Here is a 22,354-nt window from a genome sequence, read left to right as displayed (position 1 = left end):
TTTAGTAGTTCAGGCCAGATTGTAATGTATGATAGACCTGCCATAGACTTCCTCCTTGAAGGCCATGGTGGAGTCTGTGAGATAGCTAATACATCCTGTTGTACTGTATTACTGCCTCAGGTGAAGTACAGTAGCACTGAAATTTAAGAAGAAAACTACTGGCTTTGCAAAGTAGACCATGATGACTTATGGAATTTGTTCAGCTGATTGGGTCTGGTAGTCTGGGGAGGCATGGCTGAGGTCTATATTACAGATTGGTTTCATCATGCTGCTTGGGGTACCATTGATATGAACCTTAATGAAATGCCACATTAGACAAATTGAATGGATTTGGTCCCAGCCCCTGTCAGTCAGATTAATCGGAGTAACCGACAGAGTAGTATACTCAAAGGAAAACTCACCACAAGTCACCATAAGTCAAGAGTGTGTAGAAAGGGGTAGGTATTGCTGAAAGACAATTCCCCATGGATTCCTCTGTTTCTGTATGTGTTGGGGCAGCTTTTATTCTGGACTATTTTTTCAAATAAATTTGTATAGCAAACAGTTTGGAAGATAGAAATGCCATCTCCGTCTAGAGCAAAGGAAGTTCTATTTGCCCTCCAGGATAATATAGCTAACGTTTCCTCTGGTGCAAAGTTTGGGCAGATTTGCCAGCAGAGCCCTCATAAGTGAAAGTTCCCTGAACTCAGTATTCCTCAAATGTGACACAAATCTGTGTATCCAGCCATCTATCTGGGCCTACCTCCACATCATCCTCATGGGACTGGGGAATAAAAGGACCTACACAAACATAAAGCTTATACTGCCTGCTATGACATTTAAATATACAAAAGTTATTTGATTTTGTCCCAGGAGTTTCATGTCATAAACTTTTCATCTTACAGAAAAAAGAGACTCTCAGAACCTACACACTTTTTGACAATGACCTAGAATAATGACAGAGATATCACACTTGTGAGTTGAAAGTCCCAATATTTGTTCTCAAATTGATCTAAAGATTCAGTGCAATCCCAGTCAAAATCCCAGCAAGATTTTTCATAGAAACTGACAAGATGATACTCAAATATATGTGGAAGTATAAAATATTTAGAATAGCCAAAACAATCTTGTAAAATAACAAAGTTGGATGACTTATATACTATCTAACCTTAAGATTTATTATAATAATAATCAAGACATTGTGACAGCTATGTAAAATTAGACAAACAGATCAATGGAACAATGAAAGTCCAGAAACTACTCCACACATATATGGTCAAATGAATATTGACAGAGAAACCAATGTAATTCAGTGCAAAAAGAAGCCTTCTAAACAAATAGCATAGGATTTACTGGATATTCATATTTTAAAATTCACTGATTCATACCTCACACCATATCTAAAGACCTAAACAAGCTTTCTATAAGAAGATATAGACAAATATGTTTGCAACCTTGGGATAGGCAAAGGTTTCTTGGGGGAAAAAAAGTGTAAAAGAAACAAATCATTTTAAAAAATTGAAAAACTGAAACTTCATTAAAATTTAAAATTTCTGCTCATCAAAAGATATTGATAAAATTTAAATGCAAGCCACATATTGGAAAGAAATATTTGCAATGTACATATTTCTAATAAAGAACTTAGATCTATAATACAGAAAGAACTGCTATAAAACAGCAGTAAAAAGGCAATCAATTTCTTTAAAAGGTCAAAAGACTTCAATAGATGCTTTCACAAAGAGGACTTAGAAATGACCAATAAATGAAAAGATGTTCAACGTCATTAGTATCACAGAAATGGAAGTTAAAAACCACAATTAGATACCTCTGCACACTCACTAGAATTACCAAAATTAAACACCAATAAAAAAAAACCTCTAGAGAGAACACAGAGTATACTAGTGGAAGCTTAAAATGGCACAACCACTGTGGAAAACTGTTTGGCAAAGGTCTTATAATGTTAAACCTTCAACTACATTATTTAGCAATTCCACTCTTAGATATTTACTTCCCAAAATGAAAACATATGTTGACAAAAAGATCTGTGCAAAAATGTGTATTGCAGCTTTATTCATAGTATCACAAAATCGGAAACCACACAAACATCCATCAAATGGATAAGCAAATTGTGGTATAGTCATACAAGAAAACAAAAGAGCAAATCAATCATGCAAACAAAAATACTAATGAGTATCTACAGCATTATCTCAAATGAAAGAAGCCAGACACAAAGGAATATATATAGTATGACCTCATTTACATAAAGTTTTAGTACAGGCAAAATTAATGTATGAAGCTATAAATCCAAATAGTAGTTGCCTGAAGGGAATACAGAAATAGACTGGAAAGATTTCCAAAAGAACTTGTTGGGGTGATGAAAACGTTCTATAACCTGATGTTTATTACATGGGTTTATACATTTGTCAAAACTTATCAAAATTTACTCTTAACTCTAATGAATTAATTGCATTTAATTTTCAACTCCAAAATTTTTTTAAAACTCCAAAAAAATTACAAAATATATTTTAAAACTGATTTGCCTACAGACTATTCAAGGTCTGACACCCAAATTAAATAGGTCGCATTTGAGATTATTTGCTCTGTTTCCACAGGTGTTGCAGCAGATATCCTCCTAGACTTTACTCAGCTACCAAAGTGACAATGCCAGGAAAACCATTAATCAAGGTTTGAGTGTGCCTATTCTCAATCAGAAGATGGAAACAAAGAACACCCTGGATTATAAAAGCAGGTGAAATGCATGCAAAAGCCTTACTCAGGAACAATGTTGGTGTTCTTGGTTCTTGTGACTGTGGCCCTATCATCTGCTCACCATTCTGGGGAGCACTTTGAAGGGTAAGTAAGCAACTCCTTAAATGGCCAAGTCCTTCCTTGCTTTCCCCAAATTCGAATGCACTACCGATTTTAAATTTTCTCTTCTGCCCTCACCATTCAGTGAGAAAGTGTTCCGTGTCAATATTGAAGATGAAAATCAAATCAGCATACTCCGTGAGTTGGCCAGCACCAAACAGGTATCTCACAATTCTATACTAATCCTTCCCACTTTCTTTAAAAGTTTAGAGTGCACTGTGATTCCATCAAAGGGAGAATGACATGAAATATTAACTATAAAATGTTTTTAGCAAGAGGAAAAAAACCTGAAAAACATTTAGTGCCACAGTCCCTTCTCTTTCTGCCATAGCCCTGGAGTATTGCAAATCCATGGTTACTTTTTAAAAGAGCTGACAGCGCCTGGCAACTGGATGAGCTGAAACTGTCACAAAGGTCATAGAACATCAAATGTACAGTTGCTTCCCTTCTAAGGCAAAAGAGAAAAATGATCAACTTGGATATTACTGAAAAACTGGGCTTCTGTCCAACTTGAAATTCATTTCCACATCCCATGTATCATCTGTTCTCTTTGATTTTCTTTCATTCCAAATCAAACAGCTTGAATTTTCATGGCCTTGATTCAGGCCCCCTTAATGATATGACATGATAGCAGGTGGGGGGAGGAAGAGGTAAAACTCAGAAGTAATTTTCATACTTTTCCTTTACTTTCAACAAACCAAAATCTTTACGGTACATTTTTTTAAAATCCACTATATATGGGGTGAGAACTGATGTTTTTAATTATGTATGTAGGTGGCAGGAATCTATTGCTGATCACAAATAGTTCACTTGGGCCACTGCTGTTTCTCCATGAATACATAAACCAAAATAATTTACTAGCACCTAAATATCTGTCTATCTATCTTGATTTCTATAGTTATTTCTTTAGCTTTTAAGGTGTGAAGGAAAAAAGAAAGTAAAGAGTGTCATAATATGAAACAGATTCAGAAGCTTACAAATGAAAGAATACATAAAGTATTCTATTCCAGCCTTCCACTCAAATCTGGAATTTTGTCCATGGAAATAGTATCCCTGGTTGTAGCCCTAATATCATCTGTTTGACTACTTCTAGGGTAGTAAGAATACAGTTTTTTAGAGTAGCCCACTGGACTTGAAAGTCATTCTAATTGTTACATGGACCTGAAAGCTACCATCTCTAACCCTGACCCACTGGACCGACCTGAGCCAAATACTGCCTTACCTCTAAGATGTATCTTTTCCAGGCCTTCCATCATTATTACTCTTAGCACTGGGTTACAGTTGCTCTGATCATCTCAATATAGCCCAATATTTTTATTTATATTTCTTTTTTTGAAAGTAGTTCTCTGAATTGACATTAGACCTCCAGGGGTGCTCTGATTAATACATACTGCAGGACCACTGCCTATCTTCATTTGTAAAGCATACATTTATTAATGGGGCCTAAGATTCTTTTTTAGTGTTTTGAACAGTTATGGAATACTCTTAGCTCATAGTATACCTATTGTGAATCAAAACCATTAGGTGACTTTTTTTCTCACATGAATCACCTTCAAGCAACATATTCTTTCTTCTGTGCTTGTCTAAGTGATTTTTTAATCACAATGAAGGATTTTAGATTTACTCTATTAAAATTTATCTTGTTGGCCTATTTTCAGCATGTTGAGATGGTTTTAAAAACAAATTCAATAATCCAGGGATATAATTCTTCCCCCCAACTTTGCATCACAAGCATGTTTGATAAGCATGCCTTCTCAACTTTTATCTTTATCACTGATAAAGAAAAATATGGGCGTATCTTGGATATACTGCAGGTTCAGTTCCAGACCACCACAATAAAGCAAATACCATGATAAAGTAAGTCAAATGAAGTTTTTCATTTCCCAGTGCATATAATAAAACTTGTTTACACCATACTGCAGTAACAATGACATTATATCTAAAAAATGTACATAGTTAATTTAAAAATATTTTATTGCTAAAAAATGTTAGCCATCATCTGAGATTTCAGTGAGTCAGAATCTTTTTGCTGATAGAAAGTCTTGCTTGGATGTTGATGGCTGCTGACTGATTGGGGTTGTGGGTTGCTGGAGGCTGGGGCAGCAGTTTCTTAAAAGACAACACTGAAGTTTGCCACATCGATCAACTCTTCCTTTCACAATTTCTCTGTAGCATGGGATACTGGTTGGTAGCACTTTACCCACATAGACCTTCTTTCAAAATTGGCATCAGTCCTCTCAGACCCTGCTACTGCTTTATCAACTATGGTTTTGTAATATTCTAAACTCTTTATTGTCTTTTAAACCATCTTCACAGCATCTTTACCAGGAGTAGATGCCATACCAAGAAACCAATTTCTTTGCCCATCCATAATAAGCAACTCCTCATCCATTCAAGTTTTATCATGAGAATGAAGCAATTCAATCACGTATTCAGGCTCTACTTCTTTCTAATTCTAGTTTTCTTACTCTTTCCACCACTTCTGTAGTAACTTCCTCCACTGAAATCTTGAACCCCTCAGAGTCCCCCCTGAGGTTTGGAATCAACTTCTTTCAAACTCCCGTTCATGGTAATGTTTTGACTTCTGACCATGAATCAGACATGTTCTTAATGGCATCTAGAATGGTGAATCCTCTCCAGGTGTTCAGTTGACTTTGCCCAGATTCAGCAGAGGAAACACGATCTATGGTAGCTGCTGCCCAACAAAATGTCAGTTCTTAAATAATAAGACTTGAAAGTTTAAATTACTCCTTTGATCCATGCATGGAGCTGCAGAATGGATGTTGTGTTAGCAGCAGGCATGAAAACAGTATTAATCTCATTGCACATCTCCATCAGAGCTCTTGCATGACCAGGTGCATTGTCAATGAGCAATAATAATTTGTAAGGAATGTCATTTTACTGAGCAGTAGGTCTCAACAGTGGGCTTAAAGTATTCAGTGAACCATGTTGTAAATACATGTGGTGTTATCCAAGCTTTGTTATTCCATTTGTGGAGCACAGGCAGAGGAGACTGAGCATAATTCATCAGGGCCCTGGGATTTTTGGACTGGTAAATGAGCACTGGCTTCAACTTAAAGTCACCAGCCGCACTAGTCCCTGGCAAGCAAGAGTCAGCCTGTGCTTGGAAGTTTTGAAACCAGGCGCTGACTTGGCCTCTCCAGCTATGAGAGTCCTAGATGGCATCTTCTCCCAACAGAAGGCTGTTTCATCTACACTGAAAATCTGTTGTTGAGTGTATGGCCTTCATTAATGATCTGAGCTCCATCTTCTGGATAACTTGCTGCAGCTTCGACATCAGCACCTGCTGCTTTACCTGCACTTTTCTGTTATAGAGATGGCTTCTTTCCTTAAACCTCATGAACCAACCTCTGCTAGTTCCAAATTTTTCTTCTGTAGCTGCCTCATCTATCTCAGCCTTCAGAGAATTGACAAAAGTAAGGGTCTTGCTCTGGATTAGGCTTTGGCTTCACAGAATGTTAAGACTAGTTTGCTCCTCTACCCAGAACACTGAGACTTCCTCCTTATCAGCAATAAGGCTATCATGCTTTCTTATTATTTGTGCACTCACTGGAACAGCATTGTTAATTTCCTTTGAGAACTTTTACTTTGCACACACAACTTCGCTAAGTGTTTGCACAAGAGGCATAGCTTTCAGCCTGCCTCGGCTTTACCATGCCTTCCTTACAAAGCTTAATCATTTCTAGCTTTTAATTTAAAAAGAGAGAGTATGACTCCTCCTCTCACTTGAACACTTAAGAGGCCACTGTAGAGTTATTAATTGTAAAATACTAGTATTAATATTTTTGTGTCTCAGGAAATAGAAAAGTCTGAGGTGAGGGAGAGCTGAGAGGACAGCGGGTGAGTGGGGCAGTCACAATACATACATTTATCAATTAAGTTTGCTGTCTTATACAGGTACAGTTACTAGTGCCACAAAACAATTACAACAGTAGCACTGATCACAGGTCACCATAACAAATATAAGAGTAACAAAAATGGTGAAATATTGTGGGAATTACCAAAATATGACACAGAGACCTGAAGTGAGCAAATGCTGTTGGAAAATGGTGCCAACAGTCTCACTTACTGTAGCATTGCTACAAACTCTCAATTTGTAAAAAATGCAGTAACTATGAAACACAATAATGTGAAGTTCAATAAAATGAGGCATGCCTACGTTATGTAAGTCAGGGACAGCACAAAATTGGAGGCCTCCTTCATCATCATGTATTCAGTACACATTTATCATGAGTCTCACTGTGCCAGACATAGTGTTAACCAACTTTCTTTGGAAAAGTTTGCTCTACTATCCACATTACTGAGCTGTGACCTACAGCTAACACTGTGCTTTCCACCTTGTAAGGAATATGAATGCAGAGACATGGTCAAGTACTTTGCTTCGATCCAGACTCAGCATTCTACCAGGCTAGTGCTCTTTTTCAATAATGGCCTCTTTCAATAGTAAGATGAAGTTCATTGGGTCGGACTTACTCTTGCTTTAAACCATGCTGGCTCCCAGGAATCACAGCTTCCTTTCCTAGCATTCACAATCCATCTGCTTCTAGTTCATTCCACAGCTTTGCCAGAATCCATGCCAGGCCCCAAGAGCAACTGCTTCTGGGGTTCACCTGTTTTCCTGTGTAGGAGATCCAAGACATGCTCCCTCCACTCCTCGGTGTCTGTTCAAGCTCTGATTCCTCCAAGATTGCTGGGGAGGTTCTGCAACCACACCTGTAATATTTTTGTTATTTACCTTAAATTCAGTATTTAATGGTAGTCAAGAGGTGAAAATCTGGGCTCAGACTGCCAGGATACTTACTCATTGATCAAGTGAGGAGAATAATAGTATTTATCTTATAGGATTGTTGTGAGATTTAAAATAATGTAAGTAAAACATTTACAAAGAATTTACATATTAAGAATTATATATGTTTGTTATTATTACCATCATTAGATCTGGGATTTTGAACACAGTTTAGTTAGTATAATTCCCCCTCTCTTCATCGATCTTGGGCTTCAATGTTCTCTTACCAAAGAAAGTATTTCTGCTAAAATCATAACATGAAAAATTCTTTGCTTACGGTAATTTCATCTCTCTCTAGAAATAGAACAAGAGAGAGTATAACTCCTTAGAAAAGACAAAAAACAAACAAGAGTTAATAGGGCTCTTTTTCTCTTCCAGCTGCAAACATCGTTCTTTAGCTCCCAAGCACTGGGTTGTATGTTTCTTCTTTACTCATTTTATTTCCAACAGGATTGAAGAATAGATTTTTATTCTCCTTAGCCATCTTCCAAGTGTAGTATATTCTGGACTGTAGCCTTCCTGATAAAATCCTTACAAGGGCATCTAGTCTTTGTATTCATCCTTGGCCATGTGCCCTTCCTCTCAGCTTTTGAACATGTCCTGTTAAAAGCTGAATGTATTGGAGAAATCTGTGACCACCCTGCACTCTAGCAACCTCCCCCTTTTCATCTGTAACTGTATAGTAAAGCTTTTATTGCCTTGCAATCAGGGTTGCACTTGTTCCTTTACACCATAAAATCTACTCTCTTTTCTCTGTACTTTTTGAACTGTTCCTCTAGTTTAAGGTGCATATTCATCTATGCTCAAAGTAACACGGTTAGTCTTCCAATGTTCCTGTCTCTCCCACTCTGCTTTAGGGAAGTAAGTTCTTCCCTGCCATCTGGAATTAGGCCTAGAGCAGAAGTGACTTCCCTTTCCAACAAGAAAGGAAAATTCCATCAAGATAAATGAAGAATCACGGTAAATTAAGATGTTTGAACTTTCAGTCAAATGCAATGTGAAGAAACAAATTTGTGTAAATTTGTGAAGAACCAAAGATCCCTAACACCAATATTTATTCTATTATATGACCATCTTATTCCTGAAATAATTTATGGTGGACACTCTACTTTATCTTGGTTTTGTGCTGGTTTTGTGACATACTTTAGGAAGAATTCTTTAGTTATTACCCAACTGATTGAGCTGCTATTGCCACAGTGCTATCAGTTAAAAGATATTCCCTTATCTTCCAACAAATGTTCTTTATGATTCTTTGGCACTCAGCTTTTTGTATTTATAATTTTATAACCTCAGTTTTGTCACTTCTTCACAAATAGTTTAATTTCCCACATCTCATATTATATATTTTATGCCATTTCCATATTTCAAATAAAGGTTTCATTGACAGGTCTTGCTAGTTACTGAAATTTATGTTTCTCTCCTGTGTTATTTTGAGTTTGAGTTTATTATTTAGTCCGAGTTTATTATTTACTTCGAGTCTATTATTTACATCTTTACTTGATGCATTGCTAAACATCTATGGGGCTATAGTACTGCTCCTATTTTTGGCTCCATTTCTCCTAAGAATGGAGAATAAGAATAACTCTAATATAAGAGTTTACACCATATTTGCAGGACTCCATAGCAATTTTTAAGGGACTTCAGGTCTGCAAGTCTTCTGTGAAATATATTTATGAGATTCTCTACTCCATTTTAAAGAATCCATCATTCTCAATGCAGAATCTTAAAGGTAACTCTCTTCTTTATTCTCCTCTTTCTTTACATATATATTTCCCCCAACATTTGGCAGAGCCAACACCAACAGCCAAGAGGTCAGGAGACTAGAGAGGGCAGCTTCCGACTTAATATCAGAAAGAAAACCACTCATACGGCAGTTAGGCTGTTCTAAAGTGGTACCACATATACTCAAGATTGTATCAGAATCATCAGCAAGGATATTGTGTGGGCATTTGTTGCTCTAAGTGGAAAGCTACATCTTAATATAGGTTCTTCCAGGGCAGAGCCGGAGACAAAGGTCCGAGGGCAAAAATTTCATTAAGGAAGTGCACTTATGAGTGGTGAGGAGGGATACAGAGAAGGGAAGGCAGCTGACAAAGGGACTGCTATTAAGCCGGCTATCACACAGGAGCCTACAGAGGAACTCTAGGAGAGGGGGCAAGTCACACGCATCAGAATTATCCCCCCAGAGAAGTGAGGGAACTGGAATATTAGACATCCACTTTCCAGGGTCATTGGTTAAACAGCTCTCTGGGAAGTTATTTCTTTGGCAACTCCTGCCTTCCATGAGCCTCTAGCTTGGTTTTATCCGGCTCTAGGAAAAACCCTTCCAGGGCAGAGATGCAGACCTGGCAGCGGAGAGTCCCAGCATCACGTATGAGCAGGGCACTGTCAGGTTGCCTGCGTATGCTTGGAGGACATGATGTGCTTTACTAGTCCTAAACTTCTGTGTCTATAATAAAGATACACCTCCCTCTCCCATCCCACCTTGAAATGACAAGCATTTGTTAGGAATACAATTTAGAGTTAACTTATAAAAATATGCCTTCCTGTACAATGTGCTTGTCTTGATTACCCTTCTCTTAACAATGTTGGCTAACCAGAATTCATCACGAGCCCCTTGTTTTCTCAGCCTTATCATAACAAGCCTTTACATTTCCTTTATATCTTAATCTCTCACCTTTATCCTCTCATCTTTGACTCCCCAGATCACACTCAGTAGCCAAACTTTATTAAATCATCAATACTCTCTTTCAACATCTTAGTGTCAACCCTACTCACACATTTTCTTCTTGAATCTCTCCTGATGGGATCCTAATTTCCCTCCCTCCCATTTCCCTGACATTCCCTACAATTCCACCTCATGACTGAGCACCCACTAGACATCTACAATGGTGTGAAGGTTACCAGGCAAGATACAGGCTATTGGATGCTCCATAGGCAGATGTGTCTAAAACTGGTCTTAATATCTTAACATTATCAATTTTCATTAAACAACTCTCTTTCAAGTTTCCAAACCCCAAATATCACTATCTGTCCCATTCTCCAGCCTGAGACTAGCTCATAAACATCTAAGCAGGGGTTGGGTGAGATACAGGGTCAGAGAGATCCTATGTTAGGCTCACCTCAGGCTTCTAGGCCTTTACTCAATTTAAGGAAGGAACAGGAAAATTGACACTTATGAGAGGCAGCATGTCCTTGGTTAATATTTTACCATGGAAAAAGGAGATTTGAAGTCACATATCCACAAAGAAAAACATGAGTTATCAAATATGTCATCCTGTTATTATTGTGCATAAGTTTCTCTAAAATGTCCCCATGAAGAGGGAAGCCATGTTCAATTTGCTCACTAGTATACTTCTAGTCTCAGGTACAGAGACTAGCACATAGTAGGTTCTCAGTAATAGTCAATGAATAATTGAACAAATGAAACTGTCAGTACATTACTGGATCTTCGAGACTATTTTGTTTCTGGCCATGGTACCAAGATGACCACTGTGGAAAGATACATTTCTCCTCCCTGATATATCCTCCACAGGTCAGGTATGCTCCTGGTCCCACACATTACCGTGACATGTGCAACACTGACTTACAAGTGAGCTCACAAAATAACTCCTTTAAAAAGTAAAAAGGAAAGCTCAGTGTCTCTCTATTAAATTTTGTGGCTCTAGTTAATTCGTCGACATTTATTCAGCACATTTATCTGTTACAACAAATATCACTATCACAATAAGCAATTGCTCCAGAGAGTCAATACATAGAAAAAAACAGTTATGGAACGCCACAATTAACTAGTTTAATAATTATATGTTCTTTTTGCTTGTTGATAATCAATTAAAGCTATGTATTCATGTGCAAACATTTTTATTGACATCTAACCGCTTGGTCCCAACTCTTGTTCACTCCACGGAGATGTTTTTAAGAGATTTCATGGGTAACTTGAATTTGAAAATAATTCAAAGGAGAAAACTAATAGTGTACGTGCTGATGAGAATTCACTCTGAACTACAGGTGTTCAAAACAATATGTCTTGTTCTTTATTCAGATTGACTTCTGGAAACCAGATTCTGTCACACAAATAAAACCTCACAGTACAGTTGACTTCCGTGTTAAAGCAGAAGATATTTTGGCTGTGGAAGACTTTCTGGAACAGAATGAATTACAATATGAGTAAGTTTATGTTTTTCACAGCTATTAAAATTCTCTCACATGTATGCTCTCCTCTGAGCCTCTGAATAACCCTGGGAAGGTAAAAATAAGACCAAGACCCATGTCTTCCCCAGGATCCTACAAACAGATCATGGCAGAGCAGGCCCTGGGCTCCCAATCTTAAGACTTCAGGCCTGATAGTTACTGTGTTTAGTTATTCCCCTAATAAAAATGGTTTTGACTCTTCAATCTTGAATTCTCAAATCTTCAGCCAGATACCTGCCCTGCTACTACTGGTTTACAACTGATATACAGACTACAGGTCATACTAACAGACCCTCTATTATCAGCAAGACATAGTTTTAGTTCCAAATTGTACCAAGTCTTCTTTCCAGGTGAGTAGCCAGACCTACTGTCAGCCATGAGGGTTCTCCACGCTCCTTTAGTCTAAGGACCAGATGAGACAGACTGAGTGGTCCTTCTACCCTTTCCAGGTGCCACACTGTCTCCAACGGTAGAAGGCATGGAGGCAGGCCTGAAACAGTCACCCCAAATGTCCTTTCCCCGAATGCCACATGGGCCCATCTAAGTCTTTTAAGATGAGAATGCCCTCCTAAGTGGGGGCAGTTGTCCCTTTGTTGATCCAACACATAAATAGTAAGTGCCTACATATTCTAAGTACTGAAAAAGATATATATATATATGGCTCTACCCCATGCAGAGGAAAACAGACTTGAAACAAAAGAACTGCAATAACCCTGGGAAGGTAAAAATAAGACCAAGACCCATGTCTTCCCCAGGATCCTACAAACAGAAGTCAACAAGAGTAAAGAGATGGAGATGTTGGGGAATAGACAAGTCAAGGGAGTAGAGAGGGCTGCACTTAGAAACGAGGCTTCAGCTGAAAACTGAAAGATGAGTAGGTGCTAGCCAAAGACAAGGACAAGTAATGCTCTAGGCAGAGAAAAGAATATATGCTGAGGCTTAGAAATGGAAGAGACTGTGTTGACCTGGAGTCATTTGCACTAGAAGGAAGGAGGAAATGAGGTCTTTAGTCTAAAGCAGAGTTCTTCCTCCAGGGTGTGGATCAGTGAGGAGCAAAGACAGTTATGGGCTCTAGTTCTGAACATTTGACCATTCATCCAACAATCCCCTACCACAAGCTCAAGTGTTCATTCTATTTTGAGTAAATGTGGCCTATGTAATTTTTAACAGACATTTTCTCTTGTTTTTCAAATCTTAAAAATATATAATATTTATGCCTATGAAGATACCAGAATTGTCACCTATAAAATCTGTACCTCCATCAGGAGAAGTGGGGCAGCACAATGTAACAAGTAAATGCTTTGGGAAAAACAGATCGAATTCAAATCCTGGCTCTGCAGCTTCCTGGCTGTGTGACCTTGGATAATTTGCTTAATCTTTCTGAGCTTCAGTTTCCTTATCCACATTATGAAGATATAATGCCTCTCTCAAAGGGCCATTATGAAGATGAAATAAAATAGATAAATAAATTGGAACTGGTATCATTATTGCTGTCATGCTGCTATGGTTTACTCTTGTACAGAGGGAGATGATATTTTTTAAAGGTCAACAGAAACTGTTTTATTTAACCCCATTACCATGCTTCACCCAGCTTAGTTATCTGCTCCTGCCTAAGGGAAGTGTCAAAATGTGACCTTAAGAACTGACCATCTTTTTAAAACAAAGATATAGCACAGTAGGTATCAAAATATGATTAAGATTCATGCCTATGATATTTTCTCTTCTAATTACACAAGGAAGAACTTCTAAAATCCTAGCCTTTAGGAGCCTTCAAGAATATTCAGAAAAGATGAGTTTCTTTATAACTCTTTAAGAAAAACAAAAGGAAAATCAGCCACCATAAGCTAACCCTAGACACCTGAATGATGTCCCTATTCTACCCATATCACACAGCTGGGAAGTGGTTTCCAATAGCATGCCAGTCTCTTCCATCAGGGGTGAAATTCATGTCCTTTTTTAGTGGATGCACTTTCTGGGAATTGGTGTATGAATGTTGTCTTATCTAGAACATAGGACGTTCCCTGAAGGCTAAACTCCTGTTAATTTTTGCTACTCTGTTCACTGTTCAGCACATTTATAGCATATAATTCTCTAAATATTAAGTAATAATAAGTCCCTAGAAATCCTGGAGAAATACACCAGCAATGTCCTTGCTGGGGCTGCAAGCAGTCCCTGTGCATCCTATTATTACCTCATATGGTAACTAATTTGTATTTAGACAGTTTCCTGCTGGCAAGACTTTGCAGTTGTGTTTCTGTATAACAGAAACCGTCTACTGCACAAGTTCCACCAAAATAGCTTTTCAGATTTTTCAGTGGTTTCACCCCTCTTCACCAAGACTTGTATCTCTTCGGCAGCTTTAGTCAGGTTATGAATGACCAGGGGAAAAAATTCAAACTGTGTGCACCAAAAAAATATATATATATATTTCTGAATACTTACGTTGCACCCATTGGTACAGAAAATAGGAATTGGATGGTGTAAATCTACAACTAATGGTTCTGAAGCCAAGTTAACAGAACATTTTGGGGGTGGCCCTTCATAGAACATCCCCCTACAAATTGAGGATACAATTCAAAGAGAGACTGACTGTTGCTAACTGCTTATAAAATCATATTCCTGCATATTTCAGATTTACACAAGAGAGTATCTTTGGATAGTAGTGGGTACATAGTAGTGTTCTTCAATAGCAATGCCCACACATTCCAGGAGCTCATTAAATACTCCTTTTTCAAGAATCTGAAAGGGGGAGAAAATTGCGTCACATCTCTCCTTCTAAGACATTAGGTCCCTTACTTTGTTGTGAGTCCCTGTTTTCTAATTTGCCTGTATATTCTTTAAAAAAAGAAGTTGAATAGCATTATAAAAGGAGCATATAAAAGTATAAAATAGTGTACGTGCCTCTGTATTTTGGAGCTGTAATGCAGTCCCTATTACATTAAGAGGCATTGTTTTAATCTCCTAGAATAGAAGCTCATTATTTAGTAATAATATCTGGTAATATAGCTAAAACAGTGCTTTGTCTTAAATCTAATAACACCAAATAATCATAGGGCTGGAAGGATCATTTGAGGTCAATATACCGCCTTCAGGCAAAAGTCAACACCACATTTCAACCTCACTCTGATGCTCTTTCACCAAGCTACTATAGAATTACTCCTGGGTGTCATCTTAAATTTAACTGTTTTTTAATGTTTCTTTGTCCTGGTTATTGATGAAAATGTTTAATATTTAACATAGTAATAACTCTAACAGAATATTTCTTCTTAGTGCCAAACAAAACACTAGCCCCCACATAGCCACTGATTCTCCAAAATAATTTGAATTTGAGGATTGTAAGCAGTAGAAAGGATAGCAATATGGTATGGAAGCTCTGCTACCTACGCCTTCCCTTCAGAGCTGGTTCCTGATAGACCAGAGATGGCCATGATTACGGTCTTAGGTATAAATACCTAGTGAAAGTCTTATGGCTGTGGGATGCCTGGGAGCATTTAGCTGATGATTTATTTTCTCTGAGCACCCACTAAGAAGCCATGTGGCCTAGATGTACTTGCTCGCTGACAGTCTTGTTAAATCTTGTTAAAGTGTAAGTCAATGTCATTTACCATGTCTGCTTGGATTTTTTGTTTTGTCATTCAGTCAGAGCCATTCGTCTTTATTAGACAGAGTTTGTTCTTTTGAATTGATGATCTTACAATATATGGTCTTCTTAAAGGTTTCTGCCCATTGATTTTTTTCTGTTCTCAAGGTTTTTGTTTTGCTTGGGTTTTATTTGTTTTTAGTTTTTGGTTGTATTTGAAAACCATTTTTCTAAACCATCTCTATTCTAGGTGTTTTCCTAGTGTTTATGAAAGTAGTAACTGGCAACTTCACTATAGCTGTTCTTTTGTTGTTCTGTTTTGTTTCATAAACTTTGGAAAACATCTCTGCAAATGACAGATGTCTGTGGATTTGAGTTAACAGTCACTGCATCCTGAAACTAAAAAGGATATGAATACCAGCTAATACAATGCCCCATTCTAAAAATCATGAAACTAAGGCCCATACACTAAATGACTTTTCTGAAGCCAGTTCACAAGTTAGGCAAAACTATGACTTTCATCTTTTTATTTCTAATTCTGGGTTATTTATTTTTGTTCCCAAACAATCCAATTTTGATACTGCATATAATTAACAGCGCTTACTATTAGCATTGTTCTTAACTGTAGCAGGCAGAATGATGGGCCACCCAAAGTGTCTACATCCTAATCCCCAGGAAATCTGCATAGGTTATATCATATGGCCGAGGAGTTAGGGTTGTACCGGAATTAAGGTCACTAAGCAGCTGTACTTAAAATAGGTAGATTTTCCTGCATTGTGCAGATAAGCCCAATGTAACCACACAGGGTCCTTATGAAAGGGAGGCAGAAGAAGAGGCCAGAGTGATGCGGTATGAGAAGGATTTGAACTGCTGTCGCTGGCTTTGACAATGGAGGAGGACGGCAGTGAGATAAGACGTGGGCAGCCTCTAAGAACTGGAGAGAGCAAGGAGTCAGATTCTCTCCTAGAGCTTCCAGAAAGTACCACGTCCCTGTTGACACCTTGATTTTAGCCCAGTGAGACCATGTTGGACTTCAAACCTACAGAAGTGTAAGATAATAAATTCATGTTGGTTTATGCCACCTCATTTGCTGTAATTTATAGCGGCTACAGAAACCAATGCATTAACAAAGCACAGAAGGCTGCTCAAGGGGAAATTTTCTTTCCACAGAACAAACTTTTAGATCTGCTCCTTTTCCTTTTTTTCTTTTTAATACTACCTTGAGACAGTATTTGCTTCTTACTAAGAAACACATATCACTTAGCATTAATTAATTGCATTTTCCAGAAACAGACACAAGTTCATGCCCAAGTTAACCAAATGAACAGAGACCAGGAGGAAGGCTCAGAGGATGTCCCTGACATACTTCATCAAATGCCCTTGGAACAGCCGGAGGAGAAGCAGACTTTTGATGTGTGGCTGCAATTTTGAGTGCATCAGATAAAAGCATTTCAAGGCTTGACTATGGATAATAGAAGCATCGGCAAACTAGCCTCTGTCTGTAATATTCACAGTGCTAGGATCAAGGACATTAATGCTCATAAAATTATGCCTGCTCACAATACACTTTCTACTCAAAGGTAGCAAAGAGAAACCAAGTCACACACACTCACACCTTCAGGCCCGCCTCTTTACAACAGGAACTTTTCACCTGAATGATCACTTATAAAGATAAGGTTTGTCATCAGTTTTGTCATCAGTTTTCATATTACCTTGCTGCAGAACCATTCTTAGATTACTTTAAACCAGACAAAAGACAGTCAAACAGAAACTAGTTCTTAAAACCTAATATTCTTTTGTCTAATAAATCTTTAGCTTGTCACTATTTCTGAGTTTCTGCTCATCAATATTTTTTTCTTAGAACCTAGAGAAAGGTTTCAGGTGACCAAGTATCTCAGTTACCTGGGACTGAGTAGGTTCCTGGCACATGGGACTTTTAGTGCTAAAACCAGGAGAGTCTGAAGGAGGAAACAGCATAAATCGGGCTCAAGTGCAAACTTCTGTGTGGCAGCCCAAGGCCCTGACCCAGAATGCCCCAGGAACCAGGAGAAACCGTGCTCCAAGTTTAGTGTCCAAATGTGATCCAAGAACATCCACATATGTGAAGTTTAGAAAAGCCTGCCTTTCTCACACTCTTTAGTGTCCTTCTCATTGATTTACTCACTCTTCATGAAAAGCAGGTCAGGTTGAAGGGCATCAGGAATAATCAGAAGACACCTAGGACTCCATGGAGAATGCACCGCATCATCCACAAAAGCAGTGACTCTGGGTTTTGCATATATTCCCTGAGAAATACACTTTATGTTCACAAGAGTTCACCCTTTGCTTTATTGCAGGGTATTGATAAGCAACCTGAGATCTGTGCTGGAGGCTCAGTTTGACAGCCAGGTCCGTGCTACTGGACACAATTACAAGAAGTACAACAACTGGGAAACGGTATGATGGACACACAATTTAGACAGACATTGCTTATTGCACTGCGAATGTCACATTAATCCACAAATGGTTTCATTTGGTAGATAGAAGCTTGGACTGAACAGGTCACCAGTGAGAATCCAGACCTCATCTCTCGCAGCACCATTGGAACCACATTTGAAGGACGCACTATGTACCTCCTCAAGGTAATCATTTTTAACCATGACCTTGCCATGTCTGAGGGCTTTAAATCAATGAATTCTAACACATTAACATCTGTTTCACAGACATGCTCATCCAAACACTGGTATAACTTTCCCTGCCTATATCACTCAGGGAATCAAACATATTCCCCAGCTTCTTTTATCCGATGTGGATTTTTAAATCATTATTTTGATTTATTCAAAGGGAAAAATGCAATAAAATAAGAGAAGTCATATAAATTTAGTCACATTCCTGTAAGCAATGTAAATGATTATCTTACCTTGATGAAATTCTTCTCTCCCAGATGTTGTTTGCAAATTTATTTGCTAAAGAGGTTCATAAACTTCATGTCTATCAGACAATATTACAAAGTGTATACAACAATTTGTTTCTGTCATCCTCTAATGCCGTTTTGTCATGTAATTCTAATGATGAAAATAAAAAGATGAGGAATAAGAGAGAGAGAAGGAAAAATTCTTACAAGACGGCAACAATCATGACTTCTAATTACTCATCCAGTTGTCTTGGTCATGTCACCTAATAATAGCAGCTGAAAATAACCTCCACGTGAGTACAATTAAGCAGGGTAATCAGCATCTTCTGAAAATATGAGCTTGTCAAGCTTTATAAAAATAATAAACAGCCATGTAAGCCTTCAGCTCAAACACTGTGTCTGGAGGCAAGAACATACAGTACTAGTATTATGCTTCAATTTAATCATAGGATGTATCTCTTGCTGCTGTCGTTTCACCTGTTGAATCCAAAGCCCAGACAGAGAATGTTAACCTCTGAACGTGATGGTCACAGTTTCTCTTTTCCTGTTGTTTGCAATAGGTTGGCAAAGCTGGACTAAATAAGCCTGCCATTTTCATGGACTGTGGTTTCCATGCCAGAGAGTGGATTTCCCCTGCGTTTTGCCAATGGTTTGTGAGAGAGGTCAGTAAATAGAATGATTTTTGGCAGGTGGAAGTATAGGGTTATTTTTTTTTATTTCAATCAATTCCTTATAACCTTGCTATAATAAAGGAATTATAACACAGAAAAATATCCTAATTCCAAGTTCCCTTATTTGGGTACTAGTTTCAACTTTCACCAGGAGACCTTGAGAGGGCCAGATTTTTAAACAGTTAGAAAATTGTGTTCATTTGAATTTCACTCATCTGAACTTTCTTACCCACCTTTGGTGGAGAGCCCAACAGATAGTATAGCAGACAGACCACTTAAAAGTTAGTGATTGTGAATAAACCACTAACTTGATCATTAGTCCCTGGATAATAATCATTGTATATTTCAGGAAAAAAAAAAATTACAGAGCAGTCCCTACTCTAAATGATGGTATTTTCATTCTTTATAATTCTAATGATAAGAAATAAATGAAAACCCTTTAACTAAAAGTTTTTAAATATCAATGAGCCCATGTTTATATAAATAGATGATTCAATAAATAAAAGGGAGAGAAGGAACTCTTTCTTAAAGAAGAATTATAACTAATGGGTATACAAAAATATGAGTGAAATAGAATATCACCATTATAACACCACAGTTATAATCATTTCATTTGCCATAGGAAAACCCTCAGATAGAAGCAAAACTTCATGGGTAAAAGTTTAAAAAGAAATAGATATTTGCAGTCTCAAAGTACCTCCCCAAAAATACAAAGGCATAATTTATAGTGCAGAAACCTAGTAGAAACTTGTTAACCAAGTGACCAAGTTAGCATCACTAGTATAAGACATAATCAGTGCCATGTAAACTCTGATATTATGTACTGAAGAGACACATCAGCTTTCTGGTATTCTTCCCCAAAATGTATAACCTCCCTCTAATGAAAAAAAAAATCAGACAAACTGAAATTGAGAGGCCTTCTGCAAAGAAACCAGACGAGTACTCTTCAACAGTGTCAAAGTCATAACCAACAGGGAAGCATGAGGAACTGTCACACATCAGAGGAGACTAAGGCAATGCGACAACCAAATGCAGTGTGGGATCAAGCCAAAGGACATTAGTGGAAAAACTAGTGAAATCTGAATAAAACCTATAGTTTAGTTTATAGTGTTGTACCAGTGCTAATTTCTTCACTTTGGACATTGAACATTTGCTATGTAAAATAGTAACACTAGGGGAAGCTGAGTGAAGAGATATGGAAATTCCCTATATTTGCAACTCTTTGGCAAGTCTAAAACTATTTCAAAATTGAAAGTATAAAATATTAAAGTGTTTTAAAAATATAAGAATATTATTACATACAATAGAATTTCTTTTGTGTGAAACACTTCTGTATCTACTGACTATGATCTATTTATTATGATACATTCAGACATGTTATGTATCCAATTGGCACCATTTAACTTCATTGGCATCCTCACCATCCGACATCTACAAGGAATGAACTTTGTTATTTATATATACAACTTTATATATACAAGGAATCACCTTGGTTATCTCCAATTACAGACCACTAAAAGAATATGGTTCTATAGTTCCCCCAACCTAAAAAAGCACATACCTATCATGTGTTATTATAATGAATATACATGTATTATCACAAATCATATATAAAAACTATGAGTACCTAGAAGCCTCAAATATTTTCAAGTCTATTCAAGCAAGCCTGGGGAAGAGTTGAATTTAAGTTTCATGTGATTGTGGGTCTGAGAGACTGTGACTAAGAGAACACAATAAATGAGCATGAGGTCCTTCAGGCATAGAGAAGTATCTGCATTACTTAGGGGGAAGACCAAGTCCCTTAACAGGGTTCCCTTCTCCAGAGAGAAGAATAAGAAGGGGAGTTCCATCATCATGCAGGTTGGACCCTGGTGAGAGCTCCCCCGCCCCCACTAGTGTGAGCTTACTTCCTAATGGGAGGCTGTCTCATTCTCCTTTCATACTGGGCACTCCCTCAGGTGAGGTCATCTATGGGAGGTTTCAAAAAATTGAATAAATTTTTAGATGATATTATTAGGAACATGCATAGTCATCCATAGACATTCTGTACTAGGAATAGGTATTACATTCATGTATACTAACTTTAAGGTATTATGTTACAATTTCAAAGTAAATAAGTATATATGTACTTGAAAAGTCTTTAATTTTTAAATCTTTGTTCATCTTTAAAAAATGAAAATGAAAAATAGTAATTATGTAAGTTATATATGAATGAAATAGAGTATCCTGGAAACAGAAAAAAATTAGAAACAACTATTTTAAACAAAACTATCAGAAACATTTTGTTAATTGCTTTTTAAATATTAATATCTACCTCAATAGGGGACATGGTTTTTGTTCCCAAAGTCAACATTTATCCAGTCTATATAAACTTTAACAGCATCACGCATTCCATTTTTCCATGAAATTCTCTTCACAATTTGTACACAGGCTGTTCGCACCTATGGACATGAAATCCACATGACAGAACTTCTCGACAAGTTAGACTTTTATGTCTTGCCTGTGGTCAATATTGATGGCTATGTCTACACCTGGACCAAGGTATATGAACCAACATTGAGGGGGGCTGATGAAACCACTTTAAAATGGTTTAAAACCAACCACTTTTTATTATACTTGTCCTAACCATGTAATCTATTTTCAGAACCGAATGTGGAGGAAGACCCGCTCTACCCATGCTGGAAGTACCTGCATCGGCACAGACCCTAACAGAAATTTTGATGCTGGCTGGTGCTGTAAGTATCTGGCTGACAATTTTGCACGCATCTATTGAAAGCATAGGAGGAAACATAACAGGAAAATACAACAGTGTCTAAGACAAGGAAAAGTTTAAAATTTTGTATTTTAGAGTTCCAACTTTCTGAAAGCACAGACAATAAACAGTTAATTTATTCAATCAATTTTGTGTTCTGAGCTGTGCTAGATGCTGAAAACATAAAACTAAACAAAGCAGACATAATCCTACTACTTGTGAAATGTACAGTCTAGAGGAGAAAGTTATTAAATAATTATTTAATTAAAATTGTGATATAATTATAATTTTGTGATTCAAAACTCTCAGAAAATGATGAAGTAACATGGAAATTTCTCATGGATATTAGTTTGTCCTCTACTTATTAATTTTCTTACACTATATTGATCTCATTGTATACTACTACACAGGGACATATTGGTGATTCCACACACAACTTTCTACCCTATTAGTTTAAACTTACAACCCTAATCTTATGAATAAATGTATATACATCTGTTATAATGTATACCTACATAAGGACAATTATAAGGACTGTCTGAAAACAACTTATTTTTAACTCTCCAAGAAAGTTTGAAACACACCTGTGAGAATTTCAGTAGATGATCATTTG

The 22,354-nt window shown here is 37.3% G+C and overlaps 1 protein-coding gene across 1 annotated transcript in view; it reads left to right on the top strand.

Annotated features, from left to right (window-relative positions):
* The first annotated feature begins 2,761 nt into the window (after positions 1-2,761).
* CPB1 (carboxypeptidase B1) overlaps positions 2,762-22,354 on the top strand; it is a 32,608-nt gene continuing 13,015 nt past the window's right edge. The window contains exons 1-8 of the mRNA XM_017647088.3: positions 2,762-2,832; positions 2,933-3,008; positions 11,697-11,821; positions 17,762-17,861; positions 17,945-18,046; positions 18,879-18,980; positions 21,420-21,530; positions 21,634-21,724. Coding sequence (XP_017502577.1) covers positions 2,762-2,832; positions 2,933-3,008; positions 11,697-11,821; positions 17,762-17,861; positions 17,945-18,046; positions 18,879-18,980; positions 21,420-21,530; positions 21,634-21,724 — 778 coding nt within the window. The remainder of the gene's footprint in view (positions 2,833-2,932; positions 3,009-11,696; positions 11,822-17,761; positions 17,862-17,944; positions 18,047-18,878; positions 18,981-21,419; positions 21,531-21,633; positions 21,725-22,354) is intronic.

The sequence above is a fragment of the Manis javanica genome, chromosome 3, assembly GCF_040802235.1.
Source record: "Manis javanica isolate MJ-LG chromosome 3, MJ_LKY, whole genome shotgun sequence".
NCBI classification, from domain to species: Eukaryota; Metazoa; Chordata; class Mammalia; order Pholidota; family Manidae; genus Manis; species Manis javanica.
Note: the sequence above shows the minus strand (reverse complement) of the source record. Positions and strands in the feature narration are given on the sequence as shown.